The sequence below is a fragment of the Eretmochelys imbricata genome, chromosome 5, assembly GCF_965152235.1.
Source record: "Eretmochelys imbricata isolate rEreImb1 chromosome 5, rEreImb1.hap1, whole genome shotgun sequence".
Taxonomy (NCBI): domain Eukaryota; kingdom Metazoa; phylum Chordata; order Testudines; family Cheloniidae; genus Eretmochelys; species Eretmochelys imbricata.
In genome coordinates, this window is record NC_135576.1 from 57,929,208 (window position 1) to 57,950,179 (window position 20,972).

At 41.2% G+C, this 20,972-nt stretch overlaps 1 protein-coding gene across 1 annotated transcript in view; it reads left to right on the forward strand.

Moving 5' to 3' along the window:
• Positions 1–20,972, forward strand: part of ADGRV1 (adhesion G protein-coupled receptor V1) — a 420,452-nt gene that overhangs the window by 91,536 nt on the left and 307,944 nt on the right. The window contains exons 36-43 of the mRNA XM_077818015.1: positions 3,874–4,004; positions 4,656–4,755; positions 5,653–5,832; positions 8,763–8,926; positions 9,535–9,628; positions 13,970–14,048; positions 15,748–15,886; positions 16,414–16,555. Coding sequence (XP_077674141.1) covers positions 3,874–4,004; positions 4,656–4,755; positions 5,653–5,832; positions 8,763–8,926; positions 9,535–9,628; positions 13,970–14,048; positions 15,748–15,886; positions 16,414–16,555 — 1,029 coding nt within the window. The remainder of the gene's footprint in view (positions 1–3,873; positions 4,005–4,655; positions 4,756–5,652; positions 5,833–8,762; positions 8,927–9,534; positions 9,629–13,969; positions 14,049–15,747; positions 15,887–16,413; positions 16,556–20,972) is intronic.

Sequence of the window (20,972 nt, forward strand, 5' to 3'; positions counted from 1 at the left end):
ATTGCCCTGCTGGTGGGTGAATTACCACTTGTGTTTTGACTGTGGCCACTGATTTGGGGTGTATCAGTCCTGTCTTGTCTCTGTCAGGCTTAAAATAGTGTCATGTGGACATTCAAGAAGAACTGTAAGAGTTTGAATTGGACAAAATGTTTTTCTGTTAGTGCCTTAAAGGGGCACATTGCATGTTTGGTCTAAAGGTTTGCTGAATTTTTATATGGTGATTGCTTTGGTTTGTCTTTTGCTTGAATCTAAAAGAGCTACAGCATCATATTCCTCTAAAATTTGATGAGCAGTCTGTCAAGACAAACTAAACAAAACAGACGTTCATTTCCCAGAGAATGTGTAGATTGTACTTTTTTGTTGGAAAAAAAAATTCTCAATTGATCTTTGTAAACCAAATATGATAATTGCTATACATGAAAGGACATCATAACTCTTTGAAAATTTTATATAGGTGGTTTATGTTGATTCTGTGCTGGTGTGTGCCTCAGTTTTCATCCTTTATTCCTCTGCATTAATGGTTCTGATCAGCATGTCAAACCAGCTGTAATCTGACAAGCTAAGAAGAGCCATCAATGAGCACAAGGAATTAACAGAAACTGTCTTGGTACCAGAGATTGTGGTGACCCTCATGAGTCTTTTCAACTTGTTAAAGTTAATTTACAAAACAGTAGCAAAACTGGTCCTTTGGAACTGAAATGTTTTGTTCTATTTGGAAACTCCACTGAGCATTGATTCTCCAGCTACAAAAGAACAAGAATGCATTGGCTTGCAGCAAGAAAAAAAATAATCCTATAGAATCTCTTGATTAAAAAGAGTGAACTAGGTCTTCATAGGGGCATACGGAGAGCTTGATTTTGCCTTTTAATACCTGTTTTTTCTTGTGCTGAAACCATAACTATTGATACCAGACAAAACAACTCCAAATGCTATGTTGTTTAATATTTACTGTATTACTAAATAGTTTCACTGTCCATCAGTTTAAAAAAGTTATTTTCAAGATAAAAATATTGTACATCTCACACATTTTTAGGCAGGTATTCACTGTCCCTAAGCCACATGTATAAATCTTCAGACTTGGGTAAGACACTAAAAATTAAAATAGGGGGAAAAAGTGAAATTGACCTAATGAAACATTTTCAGTCTCCAGAGATCCTTTTATATTTGTTCCAGTCTACTGAAGGCAGAAATTGTATTCATAATACTCACTTTTACCTGAGTTCTTTCTGGATATGACAACCAAAGATCTTAGTAATACTGGTCACTAATGGACTGCCCAGAATCAGTAAAAGTGTTCACTTAGATTAGAACTTTTAATCCAGTGTTTTGATTAATGACGAGTGCTCAAGATGAGTGCACATTGTAACTGATTCCCACATCATAATTCATTTTGTTGTGAACAATGAAAAATCATTGTATTGTATGATTTTGAAATATGCTGTGTCTTATTTGTGCATTTTGCAATTGTGGTACTAAAATATTCTAAGTATTGATTTTGTTTTTAAATGGATGTGCAAAATTCTCAAATAGGATAGAATGTGTTTCAGTGCAGTGTTGAACAATATGATGATGTTCCTCTTTGGAAACCATAGATCTGTTGTGTACACTCAGGTTTGCCGCTCTTCAGAAACACAATCATAATGATGTCACGTTGAATAGATTTTGAACTTTCTTTTCTATTGGAAACAGCAATGGAGCAGCTTAAGGCAAGGTGTGAACATCAGCACATTCCCAGGAGTTAACTTTTGAAATGCTGATGCCTAAATACACATACTATTCTACTTTATTGTAAATGGGCTTCATTTTATGTTTGTAAAGTTCATATATTTTCTTAAAATTATTTATACTGCTTCTTTAAAAATTATTTCTATTGTAGTCTCCTAAAATTAATAACTAATTTCCATCTCATTTCAGTGATGGACAAATATGGGATAGCAGTGGTTCTTCAACAGAACAGAAAATACCTAGAATAATTTTATGATGTCCTTCCTGTCAATTTTAGCAGCATAATACTACTTATAAGTATCCTGTCACGTGGCTGCTCTAAATTACACGGGGCTGGACCGCCCCCACCTGACCCTATGATTATGGTGGAGCCAATGTGGTGTAAAGCCATCATAGCCACATACCTTTCCTTCCCTTTCTTAGCTGCACCAGGCTGAGCTCAGGTGCACCTTTGGATCTGGCTGAGATCTCACACACTATAATCCAGGAAGAGTTCCATTAAAAACCAGTGGAGTCACACTGGTGTTATATCATGATACAGACCCAACAAGTCAAATCATATGCCCATTTTATGCAACAGTAAGGGACACAAGTCCTAGCTGGCCACATGGACTGGTTTTGCACTGGACTATTATCCAGAGAAAAGTAATCGCAGGGTAAAAAAGGAGAGGAGGAGAATCTTGCCTCTTCTGTGAGTGGTAGTTTCAGATAGATGTAGAAGCACCTGGTCCTTTCTCAGCCAGCCTTACCTTCTCCCCTCTTTTGCCCTCCAGCTGGGTTTGTTCAGAGGCAACTTGAACCATGTAGTTCCATGGATTTGATTATGCCCAGGATTAGCAACAGTGAGAAAAATTCTAAATCATTTCTTTGAATATCTCTAATATGAACTGGTCAGAAAGTCATTTTCTGGCAGTAGAAATATTGAACAGAACTTGTGAAGGCTGTATTTATGTACCCCTAAAATATTGTTTAAGGAGGAAAAATATAATCTTAGCTGCATGCATTTTCTTATATTTCAGTGAATAAGAATGATGCAGCATAAAACCTTCAGACAGCTAAGAGATGTGTTGTATTAACATACCCAAATATTTTGATACTGTAGGTTTCTGCACATTTTCCTGTCTTTCAGAAGCCAATGCAATACTGTATGTACTGGCAAGCTTAAACCTTGTGCACCTGAAAAATACTGTTGAAATACATATGCAGTATGCTTATGTTTTAGAAATAAACATCTGTCATATAATGTGTATGTATATATATATATGTTCACCCCCCCAACTATACACGCTAATGTATATCTTCATGTTGATATAATATATGAAGCCTCAAGCCATCTTTTTATATTTATGAGCTTATTTTTATCTTTTTGTTTTTCATACATTTTGCAATGATTGCTATACTATTCATTAGTTTTTTATTAAATTTTCCATTAGACTGAATGATAGAAATGCGAAATGTATAATTATTGTATTTTTTATAAATTAACATTGATAACACTTCGGTCGATTGATATAGTATGTCCTGAGAAATCATAGGAAGCTATTAACTTTTTGTGAAAAATTTCTTTTGTATTTTAAAAAATCTATAACTGATGCTATTATGTAAGTTAAAACTCACATAAACGGAATTTACAGGTAATTGCAAGCATTTTTGTGCATGCATTGTGGAAAATTACATTACAGTGCAATATTATCAACATGTATATTTCTTGCCAGTGAACTGCTATAGGAATTTACTTGTGTCATAGCTAGTACATACAGCATTTACTATCTTGTGTAGTCTACGGATTGCCATTGTTCTGGTGTTTGTGCATGTTCTGATGGGTATGGGATTCATTTTTACCTTTACGCTGTAGTTGCTTTATAAGTCCTCGCATGCATTTGATAGCTTTTTCCATTACATTTTTCAAAATTGAACTAAAAACAGAACTGAAAGGTTTAGAATTTGGATTTCTCCTTCTTCTTTTATGTTAAAAGCAAACGTGTGTTACATAGTGAGCCTCTCTATAAAGTATCAGTGGATACTTGAATTTCTTGGTTTTGGAAAAGTTACCATGATTATGGAATGCATGCTTCTGATTCTTATATGACTGATACACAGCAAGGCAGTTTCCCTACAGCAAACATTTTATGATGTTATTATTCCTAGGAGAAGAATTGCAGTTCCACATCCTAAGAACTGCTCCTGGACTGGGAAATGTTACTGTTAATTGGAAAATTGTTGGACATCGCCTAGATCAAACCTTTGAAAACTATTCTGGAGTACTTTTCTTTCCCGAGGTAACCCCATACAGAGTAACTGTGTTCAGCAGCCAAAGCTAGAGATAATATTGAAATGAAGGCTGAAGTGGAAAAGGGTGAACACCTTTCCAAATAGTATTGTTTCCTGACCTATTTGATTTTTCAAAAAGAAAAGGAGTACTTGTGGCACCTTAGAGACTAACCAATTTATTTGAGCATGAGCTTTCGTGAGCTACAGCTCACTTCATCAGATGCATACCGTGGAAACTGCAGCAGACTTTATATATACACAGAGAATATGAAACAATACCTCCTCCCACCCCACTGTCCTGCTGGTAATAGCTTATCTAAAGTAATCGTCAGGTTAGGCCATTTCCAGCACAAATCCAGGTTTTCTCACCCTCCACCCCCCCACACAAATTCACTCTCCTGCTGGTGATAGCCCATCCAAAGTGACAACTCTTTACACAATGTGCATGATAATGAAGTTAGGCCATTTCCTGCACAAATCCAGGTTCTCTCACTCCCTCACCCCCCTCCAAAAATAGAGGTCCAAATTGTAGGTAGCTTTTAATTTTTGCTATTTTAAATTTAAAACTTCTTGGATGGAATCATTCAAAATCTGTGACAGATAGCATCCTGGGTTTTGTACAGCGATAACTAACCTATTTTGCCACTTAAAATAAACAGGAGTCATTGAATCTAACATTCTGTGTTCATCTGCTGGATGACCATATTCCTGAAGAAAAGGAAGGATACCAAGTAGTCCTATTCGACATCAGAACTCAAGGTAATGCAAAAGTGTAGCATGGTGAATCTCAAATGGGAAAAGGATGTCATTTGCATTATTGTTTTAATTTATTTGTGACTTTTTAAAGCACTGTACTTTATTACTTAAGTTGTGAAACTTTGTTTCCATGTACTGAAGTTTGGTGGTCCTTCTTTATGTGCATACTGTTCTCTAGAGTGTTCTGACTGATATGTTTTGATTGGTTTTACAGTGGGATCAACTCTGTCCAGCAAATTCTGTGAGAGCTGCACCCCTGTAAATAGGAACAGAATTGGACCCAATAATGCCTTTTGGTTATACATGCTATGAAATAAGCCACTATTTATATCTGTTCAGACAATTCGTCTTGTCCTGTCACAAGCAGACTTCCCCATTGACTGTTGATTTCTGCAAGGAGGGCAGTAGATTCTATTCCTGCCATTCAGATTATGCTGTGGGAGAAGCATCTAGATCTGCATTTTCTCTGCCCATAGTCACTATTAAACAGATATCCATTACTAAAGCCGGGCTAGATTTGCAAAGGAGTTCTTGCTTCAAGGTGCCCCAGCCACGCTGGCAAAACCAAACCTTACCCTGTAATTACCCATCATATGAAAGTACATTGGATGTTATTCTGTCTTCTCATTTGATATTATCCTTTCATTAGATATAGCTTTATTGTGTTGTATTGTGCTATATTTGCTCTAGAACATGTATGGAGCCACACTGGGCATAGAAACACAATAGATGGTATCATGTTCTCCCTGATTCATTGTACTGGGAATATGATTGACTGCATGGCATGTTGAAGGAAATAGAAATATAAACTGCCATGGCTAATAAAAAAAAACAAACAAAAAAAACCCCCACTTCAGCTGCTTAACATTCTGTGTAGTTACTCCATTGACTGTTTTACAGGCGTTTCTTCAATGGGTGCTGCTGTCCTGGATAGCCAAGGGTATGAAGCTGTTTTGACAATAGAGGCCAGTGATGAACCACATGGAGTTTTGAACTTTGCTTCTTCATCCAGGATGGTTTTGATCCAAGAGGCAAACAAAACTATTCAACTTTTCATCAGCAGAGAATTTGGATCTTTAGGTTTGTGTAATTTCTCTAGATACAGAGGTTTTATGTGTCTTCTGCAACATATTCTGTTTGACGAGGAAAAGTCAATGGGAGTCAGATGAATCAAATGTTCATCTCTGTGTCTGCTCTCTTACTTTCAGAATCTTGCTTGCAAAAATGTAGTTACAGCCAAAAGTTAAAGAGGACAGTAACCAAATATTCTTGCTTTCAATTTTAGTCAGTCCCCTCCAGAAACTTACCCAAATCCCTTCACCTCTAACTGTCTGCAGGGAAGGACTTCTCCCTGCATAACAGTGCTTCCTTTGTGATCCACGAGTCCCTGCAAAAACCACACACTATTGGAGACCTGGTGGAAGTGGTGGGGAGAATGGGCCTTTAAACTTAGGTCTTCATGAAACTCTGCTAGTTTTAATGACATTCTCTTCTCCTGCCCCTTTTTGAAGAACTTTACTGCCCAGTATGGTGATGTGTTGGCCCTCCAAGAGATATTTCCTAAAGCTGTTCGGGTGTTTATATGAGATACTTGTGTCCCCATGGCTGTAATTGTTGTTGTGGTTGTTTGTTGTTATTATTATTATTATTATTACTACATAATAAGCTGTATTGTGGTAGAACAGACTGGGGCATCATAGTGCCAGTCACTATACAAATATACAACTAGGCTTGGCAGAATTAATTTTTTAAAATATTTTCAATGGATAATATCAATGTTTATTTTTAAGTTGTTTTTAATTTTTATTGATTTAAAATTTCACAATGGCAGGAAATTGTTGAGGGGTCAGGCAGTGGGGGGGTCATACAATAATTATTTAAGGACCATAGATGTTGAGATTCAAAAAGTTAGTTTTATAACTGTTAAAACATAAATTGTCAACATCACATGTCAAAATGTACAACATAAATGTCCTTAAATAAATCTCTGATAAGTTCCTAGGAAGCATTGTTCTTACTTTGTCTATCTGTACATTTTGATTATTATGGGTGAAAATATTTTTTTGTCAGTTGTGTGTGTATGAGCAACTCAATGTTTATCAAAAAAGAAAAGGAGTACTTTGTGGCACCTTAGAGACTAACCAATTTATTTGAGCATAAGCTTTCGTGAGCTCCAGCTCCAGCTCACTTCATCCGATGAAGTGAGCTGTAGCTCACAAAAGCTTATGCTCAAATAAATTGGTTAGTCTCTAAAGTGCCACAAGTACTCCTTTTCTTTTTGCGAATACAGACTAACACGGCTGTTACTCTGAAACCTGTCAATGTTTATCAACATTTACTGATAAAAATCTAATCCTTCCAAGCTTATATATAGTAAATTACTGTTCCTGCCCCAGAGAGCTAATTCTCTAAAGGAGAAGACATAACATTTGGATAGGATGAACAACAAGGAAGGGTTTGGAGAGGTGGGGTAGGAGAGGCAGGGTGAAATAAATGTGGGTGCAATTTTTAGCTAATCAGAAGTAGTAATTATAATTCACCACCTGCTTAACCATTGTGCCTAACCACAGCATAGAGAGCAACTGATGTGAAAAATAATTATTGCTTATACACTAGGACAAAATCTCCCTCTTTCTGAGCAGTTGCAGATATCACCTCTACAATATTGCCAACTCCTTCCAGCACAAGAAGTGAAGGAATGAGCCAGAGTCAAATGTCCTTTTAAGTTCATGTAGGTTTCCATCATTTTTTGTTTTCTCATCAAACATAAAATATTGTTAGGGATTATGACTAGTTTTCAAATGATTATTCCTGAATGAATGCAGCTACTTTCCATTTCTCTTTTAGCAGTGGTCCATTTAGGTAAATTTTTGATTGCTCAGTTGTTTTTTGCAGTGGTATGTTATACATTAGATTGTAGCCAGGTGGTAGATGGTCATAACACAAATAGCCACTCAGTCCCACCATCTTCAAATCTCAGGAAATTGGTAGCTTCTTGTTCGAATGGACTAGCTAGTCTGTCACTTATTGATCATAAGTGGTGATACTGCATTTCTGACACTTGGCTTCTGGGGATGGATGCAATTTGCAACACTGTGTTTCGGAATGAATCAAACTTTGTTTGTTGCCTTGTATTGACTGAGGGGAGGGGAGTGGGAACAACTAGGAAAAGACATAAGATTTGAATAAAAACAGAACAAAAAAGGGATTAAAAGTTGAAAAAGCAGGAAAAGAATGGAGAAGTAAAAGAAAAGGGGACAGAGAGCTGCAAGAATAAAGTAGAGATAATGTCTGGGATTTTCAAAGACGTACTTTCAATGGTAGTTGGGTACCTAACTTCATTAAGCCCCTTGAAAGGCCCCTATTCTAGAACATGGCATAAGGGATAGAAGGTGTGGGTAGGAAGTGGGTGGTTAGAGGGCTGTGCTCATCCACCATTCTAGTGCAAGGGAAGCTGAACCAGAAAATTTTGGGAACCTCTGTACTAAGGCATTGTGTCCATTTAGTTTTACTGGGTCAAACCCTAAACTTCTTAATTAGATTGTACTCTGCTTTTTGCTAGGAGGAGGGAAAGAAAAATCTCAGCAAAAATACCCACAAAACCACATTTTCTCCCTTTTGCAAAACACTTTTAAATTAGTAGTGTTTAAAAAAAAAGGTCTTGGAGCCTTTTTTCCTTTGGAAGAGGGAAGAAAGATGGTCTTGAGGCTAAGGCACTGGACTGGGACTCGAGATGTGGGTTTTAATTCTGGATTACACTATAGACTTCCTGGTGACCAGTTACAAGTCACTGAGAGCCTGATTCAAAGCACACTGAAACCAATGATGTGGCTCCCGTTGTCTTCAATGGGCTTTGGATCAGGTCATTAATCTGCCTGATGGAGTTGCCCATCTGTAAAATGAGGATAATACTCCCTTCTCCTGCACTTTGTCTGTTTTGTCTATTTGGATTGTAGTTAAATAGGAATTAAAATATAAGAACTTTTTTTGTTTTGTTCCACATTTACTAGGTGTTATCAATGTTACATATGCAACAGTGCCAGGATTGCTCAGAGTAAGGAATCAGACAGAAGGGACCTTGGCTGAACCAGGAGTTGATTACATACCTGTGTCTGGTTGGCTGCTTTTAGGGGAAGGAGAAACATCAGCTTCTATAAATGTTACTATTCTAGAGGTAAATCTTAATCCTCGTCATCAATACACGATTGTCTTTGACTTCAGTGGGTACACAATCTGGGTCTTAATTCCCACAACTTCTCCATCATTTCATGCTGTATACTGTTTCATTGTGGCTCAGAAGAAATAATGGAGGATCTTTTTGCCCTAATCTTAAATGTGGAAACCAGAGGGGTACAGTTAATCACAGAGAGTGGCTACAACTAGACATGCATGAATGGAATCAAACTCTCATTAAGCTTCAGTTGATACCTAGAATTCAGAATAGTCTTCATTGCCTACAGATATATATGGATTGATTGCTACATACTTTTCTTTTTCAAGCGGGTACTTCTAGTGCTTTTTAAATTCACAATGAAATTTATGTTCAGGAATAGCTTTTTTTATCACGGTAGTATCTTTTAAACAAAATATAATACTTTATTTGAAACATATTACATGAGGATCAATTTCAGACCTAATAACTGTATTTTAAGAGGGTAGGAATAAATGAATAAAGTCTAATATAATTTAAAATTGTTGGGGCATAAGTTAAGTGTTGTGTTTTGGTTGACTCACATCTTAAAGGATCATAAAAGGAGAATTTACTGTGCTTTTATTCTGCAGGATGATATACCAGAAGTACAAGAATTCTTCCTGATTAATTTAACATCTGTTGAAATTGTCATGAATCCTTTGATGTCATTCCCTCCCAGACTGGGTATAACATCTGTATCAGTACCATATTTACTTCACAGTTTATATGAATTGTATATATGTAATAACGCATTGTATTTATATTTATTACAGTAGTATAATGATTTAAGGCAAGGTCAAGGCAAGAATAACTGAAAAGGAGGCTTATGCAATCATAAAGCTTACATTTCTTGGGATTCAGGCAAATGGTGGGGTGATTTTAAGGGATGTATATTATCAATTAATCTCAATTTTTAAAAAACCTTTGTCATTTAGTAAAATGTGTCTCATGAGGAAAGTTAATTTGCATCTTGAAATTTGATTCTTGTATTCTAATATGAAAATAGTTTGGACAGTGAGAAAACTTACTGCTGTACATTTCACCAATGAATAATCATTGCTTGACTAACTCAAACGTCTTTGGGTGTCTAATGCAGCATGGTGCCTGTGATGCATTGCACAGGTCAACAGCTGGGATCATTCAAACAGAAGCTGGTGAACAGGGATTATTTCTCAAAAAGTAGCAGTGCCTATTAACAGAATCTCACCAGAGAAAATGGTAGGGCTGTGGTGTGCCTTTTAGGCAAAGCAGGAGAAGTTCCAGTAAGCATTCTACACCAGACAGTCACTGTGCCTCTAGGAGCTTAAAGGGTTGCGGGGGGATCATGGCCATTCATATACAAGGTGCAGTGTGCTCTGCTGACCTCTGCAGATAGGAGTGGGACAGTAGGGCCAGGGGATCTTTGAGAGAATAACACCCATATTAGCACTAACCTTACTCAATCCTTGCATTCCCTGAGCACAAGGATTACCATTGTGTCTGGTCTGTATTAAAGGGTATGCTCCTTATGTCTCCTCCAGAGTTGTGTTCTTACCCTGGTTACTGTTTACTTAGCATCTAAACATATGTGCCAAAATAATACTTTGTGTAACTGGCACATATGTTTGGATGACAGTCTCTTTTTATTACTGTTTTTATTACATTTGGTTTTGAGGATCAACTTCAATGGGGTTTCTTAATCTTTTAATAAAAAAAAGGAGGACTTGTTGCACCTTAGAGACTAACAAATTTATTTGAGCATAAACTTTCGTGAGCTACAAAAGCTTGTGCTCAAATAAATCTGTTAGTCTCTAAGGTGCCACAAGTCCTCCTTTTCTTTTTGGGGATACAGACTAACACAGCTGCTACTCTGAAACCTGAAATTAATCTTTTAATGATCTTCATTTATCATCTTGCTTGGTTAGAGTCCTGATCCCATGGCAAAATTGCCATTGATTTCAAAGAGAGCTGGATCAGACCCTTAATGTTAAAGAAATGTGTTTACAGTGTGCTTCTAATAGTTTCTCTTTGACTTCTTTTCCCTTTTCTTTGCATGCCTGTAGAAATGACTGAGTTGATTCATTACAGACTGAAAGGTAAACACAACATCCAATGCTGATTTGTGCAGGTTGAGCTGTGATTAGTTCACTGATTCTAAACCATAAATACTTACTGCACATTCAAAGAGTAACACAAGTGAGACAAATTATCTTCCAGAACTATATTCTGTGACAGGCTATTTATTTAGTCTTACCCTGCATTATTAGAGGTACTTGAGTACCTTCTTGACTTACAGTAACTTAGCCCTGATATAGTGGCAATCCTAGGACAAATATTCGACAGGCTTGCAGATGCACACATTATATATAGGGATAAGTTTTAACCCATGATTTTCCCTGATAACCCTGAATTCTAGACTCTAAATATTATACTAGAATCTTGCTAGTCTACACTTCCCTATCCACACACTTTATAATTTGCACAAAATTATCAGTTTCCTCATTTTCCAGCAAAGATTTAATAGAGAAGTCAATATTATAAAATCTCATATTACTTAAACTTCATTATGTTGTAAATAAATTGAGGTACTATACAGATGTCAAAATAAGCAATTAAAGAACATTTTGAGATACATCGTGCTCGCTGTATTGTTCATTTACTTGCTAAATTTTACAATTTAGGAAGTCAAAAAGGGTCAGTGCTAGGAATAGGTTGGAATCCTGGCCTGACAGAAGTGAGAGGCAAAACCCCATTGAAGTCAACGGGACCAGGATTTCACCCACAAAATATTATATTCTAGGCAGTGAAGGTGGAAAGTTGCGCAACATTTTTCATTAGCTTCAATTGCTTATAACTTTGCCAAACTTCAAGCATTTGTGCTAAAATGCCCGATGTTGGATGTCTGACTCAGGGTGCATCTTTTGGTTTCAGCAAAATTTCTGAGAATGAAGTTGGGGAAAATTCATTGTTTTTACCTTTTTTAATGTCTGACATTTTCTAGAGAAGCTGTAGTGCCTCCATTCTGTGAAACAGGGACTTGAAATTGGATAGGGGTGTCACCCAGGTGTCAGGGATGTTTGTTTTGCTGTTCTTGTTAAAATCCACCAAAATTTTGCCAAGCAATAACACTTAGAAAGTTCTAAGTTCCCACATGCTTAATAGATGCTTGTTAGAGCAGAGCAGCTAAATTCTCCAAAGATTCCAACTTCACTTTGCTCCATCTTGGGGCTTCAGAGTTGAGCAGGAGTTTACCTGTGATTGCTCCACCTGGCTACAGGGAGATGCTGTGGAGACTGTCTCTCCTGTGCTCTCGGTGCTCCCACTGCTGACTCTCAGGCAGCACAGAAAAAAAGGAGGAAAGAGCCCCATTTAAATGCACAGGGATGAGGACTGGGAAAGGGGAATGAGGACCAGGAACCTGGAGTGGGCAAAAAGGGGCAGGAGCAGAGGGGGATAGGAACAAAGGTAGGAGAAGGGCAAGAGCTGGGAAGAAGGGAAGGGACATGAGAAAAGGCAGGAGCTGGGTGGAGAGGATAAGGGAAAGAGTTGGTAAGGAGAGTCGAGTTGGAGAGTATAGGAGATAGGAACAGAAGGGAACAAGGAGAAACTGGGGGGCACAGGGGCGGAAAGGTCTGCAGCCCCTAGCGTGCACATTCGTACAGAACCTGGAGTTAAACCCATATTCCTCATCCTCAACAAGCTTTTCCTGTCTAGCAAATAACTGTGAATCCCACTGATAATGTGTGTCCCCATCTCCTCTAGTGGCAGGTCTAAGATAACAGTCATCTACTACTCATAGTTACTTAGTCAGCTCAAGTAATAGAGGGCTGTGCCATGGACCTAAAGATCATAACTCTACTGATGAACCATGAGAAGAGTAAATATGGTTCAATAGGATGAAATTTTAGTTTTTTCCAATTTTTTTATTATTATTAAACTTAGGAAATTACATAAACAAAAATATTTAAAAAATTAAGGTTTCAAAATCAAATGCTTATGTGAGGAAATGCCTAAATTCAGGTTGCCTGGCAGTGCTGTGCTCTGAACAAGTAAAGTGCTACATTCTTTGAAAAATTAAACCATAGGATCTCATATTAGATATCCAAAATGAATGGACACATTTTATATTAATTTCTCTATGCCTCAGTTCCATGTATGTAAAGTGACTATAATAAACTTCCTCATGTCATATGGGTATCATGAAGATAAGTGTATTAATGTTTATGGAGCACAAAGTGTAAGAGTGATGAGCACCATAGAAATTCCCATAAGGAAATTAGTAATGCTGAACTTGGAATGGTTTAAGTAGTGTACAGTAAATAAGGAATGGGACCACACATTGAATGATGGGGGGAGGGATAGTTCAGTGGTTTGAGCATTGGCCTGCTAATCCCAGGGTTGTGAGCTAAACCCTTGAGGGGGCCATTTAGGGATCTGGGGCAAAAATTGGGGATTGGTCCTGCTTTGAGCAGGGGGTTGGACTAGTTGACCTCCTGAGGTCCCTTCCAACCCTGATATTCTATCTATGAGGATAAAAGAAAATATTCAATAACAGCTTAGTTGGGTTTACCATTCATTTTGTGCACTAAATGAGGGTAGAGTCTATGGAGAAACTAGCATGTGATCATAATGCATGTGCACCAAGAGACCAAATTAAGATTGCACGGGCAACATTAATTCTGGTATTTCCTAACTTTTCAGTGCTGGTGTTTGCAACCTTAATATTCTTGTAATGTTGCTTTTTTTTATTGGTTTGTAATGTTGTGTGTACCTGTGGTAAGACAGAGATGTCTAGTAATATGTCACTCTTTGTGTGGAAGATAGTTCTTCATTTCATTTAGTGGGGACAAGCTTTTCTCTGTGCATTAGCAGTTAATCTGCCCACTCTCTTTCCCAGTTTGGAGACAAAGTGCTGCGTATTCTGTGTGTAAAGCTTATTGGCACTTGTGTTAAAAACAGATTTTTAATCAAGCCCTGAAAACAGAGTATAAACAGGTTTTCTTCTTTCTTTTGATATTTTTTTAGTCCTTTGTATTTTGTCTTTAGATGCAGAAGGCTTGGCAGCTCAGATTATTATAGATGCTAATGATGGAGTGAGAGGAGTAATTGAATGGCAGAATACCAAGTAAGTCTCATTTTCCATGAAGAGCCTAGTCTGTCATTAGTTGCTTGAGTGCCTATTCGTTCTCCCTTGGAAATCAGTGGCAAAATTCCCACCAATTTCAGTGGAAGCAAGATCAAACCTTTGGTGTGGCAAAGCAGCCTTAAAGTCATCTGAATTGGCAAATGAAGGATTTCTCTTACATTGGGGAATCATCAGGTATTTTGGGGCTTGTGCAGCAGTTCCTTTGCTATCCCTGGTCTTGACCTTAGCTACTCTGCTTTGCACCATGGACCAGTTGGGTGATCAGGTGGCCCCAAGAATGGAGAGAGGGGCATAAATGTAGTTCAAGCCAATTTCCCTTTCCCTATCACACAGAATTTCACTGAACATACCTCAGATTTAGCTCAAGATTTGTTCTCCACCAAATGTGTGCATTTTTGTATGTATATAAAATATATATTTTTCTGCTGTAAAGATGAAATTCAGCTCATTGTGGAGGTCTCTGTCTGTCTGTCTATATCTATATATATTTTGGTGCAGCTAATCTCATTTCTGCACCAGCTTGAATAAATGGGGTTTGAGGAATATGATCTTTCTCTCCAAATTGTATTCAGGCTGTTGGGTTCCATCACAACTTGTCAGTCATCATTGTTCCACTCATAAAATCTACTGGACCTCCACACCCCTACATAGTTGTTCCTTTCACTGTATACACGTAAGGAAGGACTGTAACATAATCAGTGTAACTGGAGTCAGAGGTCCCATTGCCCTAAAGGGAATGTTACTCACAAGACATCAGTGGAACAAGAAACACAGAGATAGGCTGGAAGCAAATCATCCACGTTGACAGAGCAGTCCACAGGGTTTAATAAAGTTTCACTTGTTCTACCTAAAATGCATTCAGTTTTGTACTTTGTGAAGGAAACAAGGGGGCCATTTCCCCTCCTACCTCCAATATTCACTTGTCTCATTCAGACCCAGCATTGAGACTGCATCTGTGAGGGAGTGCAGAAACTTCTGTGTAGACACTCTCCCTGCCCCTTGTTCAGGCATTGTGCAGAAGACCCTCCACAATGGGCTGAATTCCACCTTTAATGTAAAAGACAATATAAAAAGTTACATTAGACATAATTAAAGAATAAATCAGTCTTTCTCATTTGAAAATATACTGAGTCATTTCAAAATGTGATTGTAACAATGATCTGACTTTATATTTTGTACCCAAACAACTATGTTAAAAGAATATTCTTAAGGTTGCAATGTCAAGGACTCAAAACTTAGAAAATGCCTGTGCCACCTTAGTTCAGACTCCTTTATGTAATCATTGTGATATTCTTTAGTTATATGATCACACACCATTTGTTTTTTAATATATAGATGGCAGTGGATATATATGTGTACACAGTTCAGAAACAGGCAAATATTGCTTAGTAGAGGATTGCATTAGCAATTTACTAAGAACCTGTGGTATTTGCATTAGCAATTTACTGAGAATTTAGTCACTGCTCTGTTTAATGTAAAGGTGTTGCCCCCAGAGATGACAGATCTCATCTTTGCATCTAATGCATTCTGAAAATGAATGGGTAGGAAGGTGCTGAGTTTTGATCACTGATTTGAATGACTAAGCATTGTGCACTCTGTGTTAAATTTGGTGCTCTCTTCTGATCACTGATGTTGCATACTACCAGTATAAGAGGATTCTTCTTGCTTTTTATTTTAGTTTTGAAATAGATGAAATCCATGGGGGTCTGACATTAGTAGCATACCGTAACAGAGGATCTTCTGGCAATGTGTCTTTGTTTTTCTATGCCCAGAATCTAGAAGCAAAACTGGGACTGGATTTTAATGTGACGCCAAGGGTAAGAAGAAAACGCACAGTACAGTACTATTCATTTCTCAAGTCTCCTTAGTATTGATAATGCAATTATTATTCTCAATTGGCGCAATCATGCAAAGTACTGAACTAGATATTTATCTTAAATTGCATGTTTTCTAAACCAGAATTATAGGGAAACAGGATTATATCTTTTTTTATAAATCATCAGAATAATCCAAGTTCTGAAATTTTATACTTAGACTTCGTATGTAGCCTTTGTTAGGAAAAATTACATAGTTCATATTTGGAAGCCGTTTTTCTTAACAGGTCCTTTACAATGGGCCCCTTTGAAAAGTTGCTTCAATGAAATGTGCTTATTGGCCCTGATTCTGCTGAAGGCCCCTCAATTCCTGTTCTGGCCACATTACAATAGACGCTCAGAATATGGTCCTTTGTTTGCATTTTTCTTCCATTTTTTAAGAATTCTGTAGGCCAGACTTGCAAAATATCACGTACGTGTTCATGTTACATACTTGTTAAGATATAATGTCTTGTATGTTTCACTACCAGATGCTCTCTTTTGCTGATGGAGAAAGGTATAAATACATTGACGTCATGATTTTTGATGATGATATTCCTGAAGGTGATGAGAAATTCCAGTTAATTTTAACAAATCCCTCCTTGGGGCTGGAACTAGGAGAGAACACAACGGGTAAAATAGCCTGATTCTTGATACTCTAGGTCTTTGTTATTGTTGTGTTACGGCTGTTTTCATTTCTTTACGCCTGAGGAATCATTGTACTCTTGAAACCATCATTTACCTATTGTGGGTGACTTTACACTTTTGATGATGATTCTGAAACCTGTAATGAAATTTATCTAACTGCTAAGATTTTATTTAAAATGAGTGAACTATAAAGCAAGACTTATGTAGAAATTAAGTTTTATGAGGAACCATGCTGTTTGTACAGCATGGTGGTTTTGGTTTTTTGAGATATCTAGAGCTACATTTATGTCTGTCTCATGAGTAACTAATGTGCCTCTTCTCTAAGTGCTGTAAGATGTGATATGTAGGATAAAAGCGTAAAAAAGTATATTCTTTTTTAATCTAATTGGTATAGGCTTGATTCTTCCCCCTTGGCAATTTATAGCTTATTCTGGGTGTGGTCACATAAGCATTACTAATTATGACTAAAGACAGCAGAATCTTGCTTTTCATTACTAGAATTTTTTCCCATGGAAGCTCAATAAATTAAAAGTTTGCAGAATGTGCATAATTTCTTTTGTCTAAATCAATTATAGTTACAGGAACTGTCTTTTGTTAATACAAAATTCTTCTTCGAGTGCTTGTTCATGTCCATTTCACATTAGATGTGCGCATGTTGCGTGCACAAGTGTCAGAAACCTTTTCCCTTAGCAGCTCCCGTTGGGCTGGCAGGGCCCCCCCGACTGGCGCCACTGTGCCGTGCATATATACCCCTGCTGCTCAACCCCCTCCAGTTCCTTCTTACCTCTCTCTCTTGTATGAGAGCAGTCCCTTAGCCTTTCTCTTACAGATAGCTGTTATCAGTTAGTTAGCATACACTTTGTTGTGGACACTTAAGTGATTAGGTGCTTGGAAGCTTCCGGCACCCACCCCGGGCCGTGGGGCAAGCCACAGGCCCACAGGTTTAAGGCTTGTGCCACGTGCCGCAAGGCTACGCCAGTTAGTGACCCCCCATGGCTCGTGTCTACGTTGCCTGGGGGAAGAACATCAAACTGAGCTGTGTAAGGTTTGCAAGGCGTTCAAGCCAAGAACAAAGCCAGCTCCAGCTTCCTCAGTGCCTAGTGCTCCAGAGCCGTCGGGAGACCTGGCACCGGCTAAACACCGAAAGCGGTCCGCCCCACAGCGCCAGACTAGGCCCCGGCACTGCTCGTCCTCCCCGGTGCGGCCCATGGCGCAGCCCAAAGGAAGGCGCGGATGTTCCCCGCAGAGGAGGCCGGCGCCTTCCAAGGCCCCGAGCGCTGATAAGAGTGGGAAGCCCAGGCCCAAGTGAGCTCAGTGCAGACAATGGGGTCGAGGACTTAATGGATCAGCCCTCCACGCCTGGCACCTTTGAGGCAGCAAAGGATCTCATTGACCTGTCGGCGACGAGCCCCCTCCCATACAGGGAGAATCCTCCGGCACCCATGCCACGGGAGCCGTCGAGGGGTAAGCTGGCAGTGGGGTGCCTTTCGAGGACACCATCCCGGCACCGCGCCCAGAGTTGGTCCCGGTCGACCGCCGCGTCTGCGGACTCCCAGTTACCTGCGGCTCAGAAGGAAGTCGCAGTACCGGGAGTGGATCGGTGCGAGAAAGTCACGGACGAGGCACGATCCCCGGCACCGAGTAGAGACTGGCACCAGGAGGAGTTGAGATGGCCGTCGCCGGAGGACTCCCACAGGTGCCGGTCCCGAGAACGCTGGTGCTGGTCCCGGTCCAGATCCCGTTCCCGGGGATATCGGTACCGGTCTCACTCCCGTTCCGTTAGGAGTCGCTCGTCGACCTCCCGCCAGCACAGATTGTTGGCTCTGCTGTGGCCTTCGCTGTCAGCATCGCCACAGTCTGGTGCCGACTCTGGCCGTTACAGTCACTCGCTCCGTGTTCTGGACAGCAAGGACCCTCTGATGGGGTGGCACCCCCAATGGGGGCCGCCAGGTCATTGGCCCTTCTGGACTCCTTGGGCCTATCAACAGCGCCAAGGGGCCCCGTCCAGGGTGAGCTACTTGATGCAGCAGTCCCAGTCCCCACACTAACGCCTGACGGTGCCGGAAGCCACAGTTTCTAGGCCTCCAGCATCCCCCCAGGGTAAACTGGAGAGACCAGTACCGAGTCCGGTGCCATCCCAAGGTCTCCCGCCCCGGCCCGAGCCAAAGGCCCCTCCCGTGGGAGAAGGGGAGCAGGAAGACCAGCCAGAGGGGGCCAAGCAGCTGCTAACCTCCTCGTCATCCCCGGATGAGGCGGTGGCGGGAACAGCGATGTCCGGCCCTCCACCCATAGACCACAGAGCCCACAAGGAGCTACTGCATAGGGTCGCCCAGAACTTGGGGCTGCAGGCCGAGGAGTCAGTTGAGCAGGAGGAACCTATGGTGGACATTATGAGCCCCGAAGGTCCATCTAGAATAGCGCACCCGCTCATTAAGACCATCCAATCGAATTATAAGACTATATGGCAGATCCTGGCCTCCAGCGCTCCAACAGCCAAGGTGTGGAGCGCAAGTACTTTGCCCCGTCAAAGGGCTATGAATTCCTATTTTTTGCCACCCAAGTCCGTGCTCCCTGGTGGTCTCAGTGGTGAATGAAAAGGAGCACCATGGTCAACAGGCCCCGGCACCTAAGGCCAAGGAGACAAAACGCCTGGACCTTTTTGGCAGAAAGGTGTACTCATCGGGGGGCCTTCAGTTGAGGATTGCTAAGCAGCAGGCCATCCTCAAGAGACATAATTTTAACTCCTGGGCAGTGGTGGGGAAGTTTAAGGACAACCTCCCGCAAGGTTCCCAACAGGAAACGGCCCTGATGGACGAGGGGAAGACAGTGGCTAAGGCCTCTCTCCAGACCTCCCTACGTTTAGCAGACGCGGCAGCCAGAACAATCGCATCGCGGTGGTCATGAGGCGCTCAGCACGGCTGCAGGAGTCAGGCCTGCCTCCTGAGGTCCAGAGCACACTCCAGGAGCTCCCCTTTGAAGGGTCCAGGCTATTTTCGGACTGGACAGACGCAAGGCTGCATAACCTCAAGGACTCAAGGGCTGCATGTAAGTCTCTGGGTATGCACGCCCTGGTGACGCAGAGGAAGCCCTTTAAGTCACAGCCTCCCCTTCAGCGTCAGTACCAGCCTCGTCACAGGCATGAGCCTTACCGTAGGCGAGGCAGGGATAACAGGCGACGGCGCAATAATAACAATAATAATGCACTGGGCCAGAACCAAGGTCAGCACAAATCCCAGCTGGGCACTAAGCCAGGCTTTTGAAGATGCGCTTGAGGACAGTGTACCAGACCAGTCACTGGATCCGTCCCCTTGTTTCCTGAACTGCCTGGCTTGTTTCTCCCGTGCGTGGTCCAGCATTACATCGGACCTTTGGGTCTTACGCACGGTATGGAATGGGTACTCGCTGCAAATCTCTTCCCTCCTTCCCTCCCATCCCCCTTCCCCATCCCTGTTCAGGGACCCCTCTCGATTCGCTCACTGGTGGGGGCGGTAGAGGTGGTGCCGCACGGCCTAAGGGGGAAAGATTCTACTCCCGGTACTTCCTCATCCCCAAGGCCAAAGGGGGCCTTCGTCCCATTTTAGACCTGCGAAAGCTCAACAAGTTCCCGGTCAAGGCCCTGTTCCGCATGGTCTTTCTGGGCACTGTCATCCCTTCCCTGGATCCGGGAGGCTGGTACGCTGCCCTCGACATGAAGGATGCGTACTTTAATATTGCCATCCACCCAGCTCATCAGCTGTTCCTGCGCTTCACCGTGGGCCAAGAGCATTACCAGTTTGTGGTTCTCTCATTCGGTCTAGCTGCGCCCCCACGGGTGTTCACAAAATGTATGGCGGTGGTGGAGGCCTTCTTACGGAGGCAGAGGGTCCGGGTTTATCCGTACCTCAACAATTGGCTCCTGACGGGTCGATCCGAAGCACAAGTGCGGGGACATGTGGAGGTGGCCCTGAGACTGTTCCACGAGCTGGGGCTCCTGGTCAATGTCCCCAAGTCCACTCTCGTGCCCATGCAGAGAGTGGAATTCATAGGGGCACCTGGACATGGTGCAGGCCAGGGCAAGCCTTCCAGTATCCCAATTCCGGGCTATCCAGAAAGTGGTGGCCTCCCTGCGCCAGTTTCCAATGACAACGGCCAGGTGCTGCCTGCAGCTGCTGGGCCACATGGCAGCATTCACACATGTGGTCAGGCATGCCAGACTGAGACTCAGGACGCTGCGGGTGTGGCTCGCTCGGGTGTACTGCGGAGGCAAGGACCCCCTGGACTTGGTAATGACAGCCCCAAGGGACGTGCTGGACTCCCTGCGGTGGTGGCAGTCCCAGCCTGTGGTTTGCGAAGGCATCCCCTCTGCCACCCCCTAGCCGGACCTGACGCTGATGATGGACACGTCAGACCACGGATGCAGGGG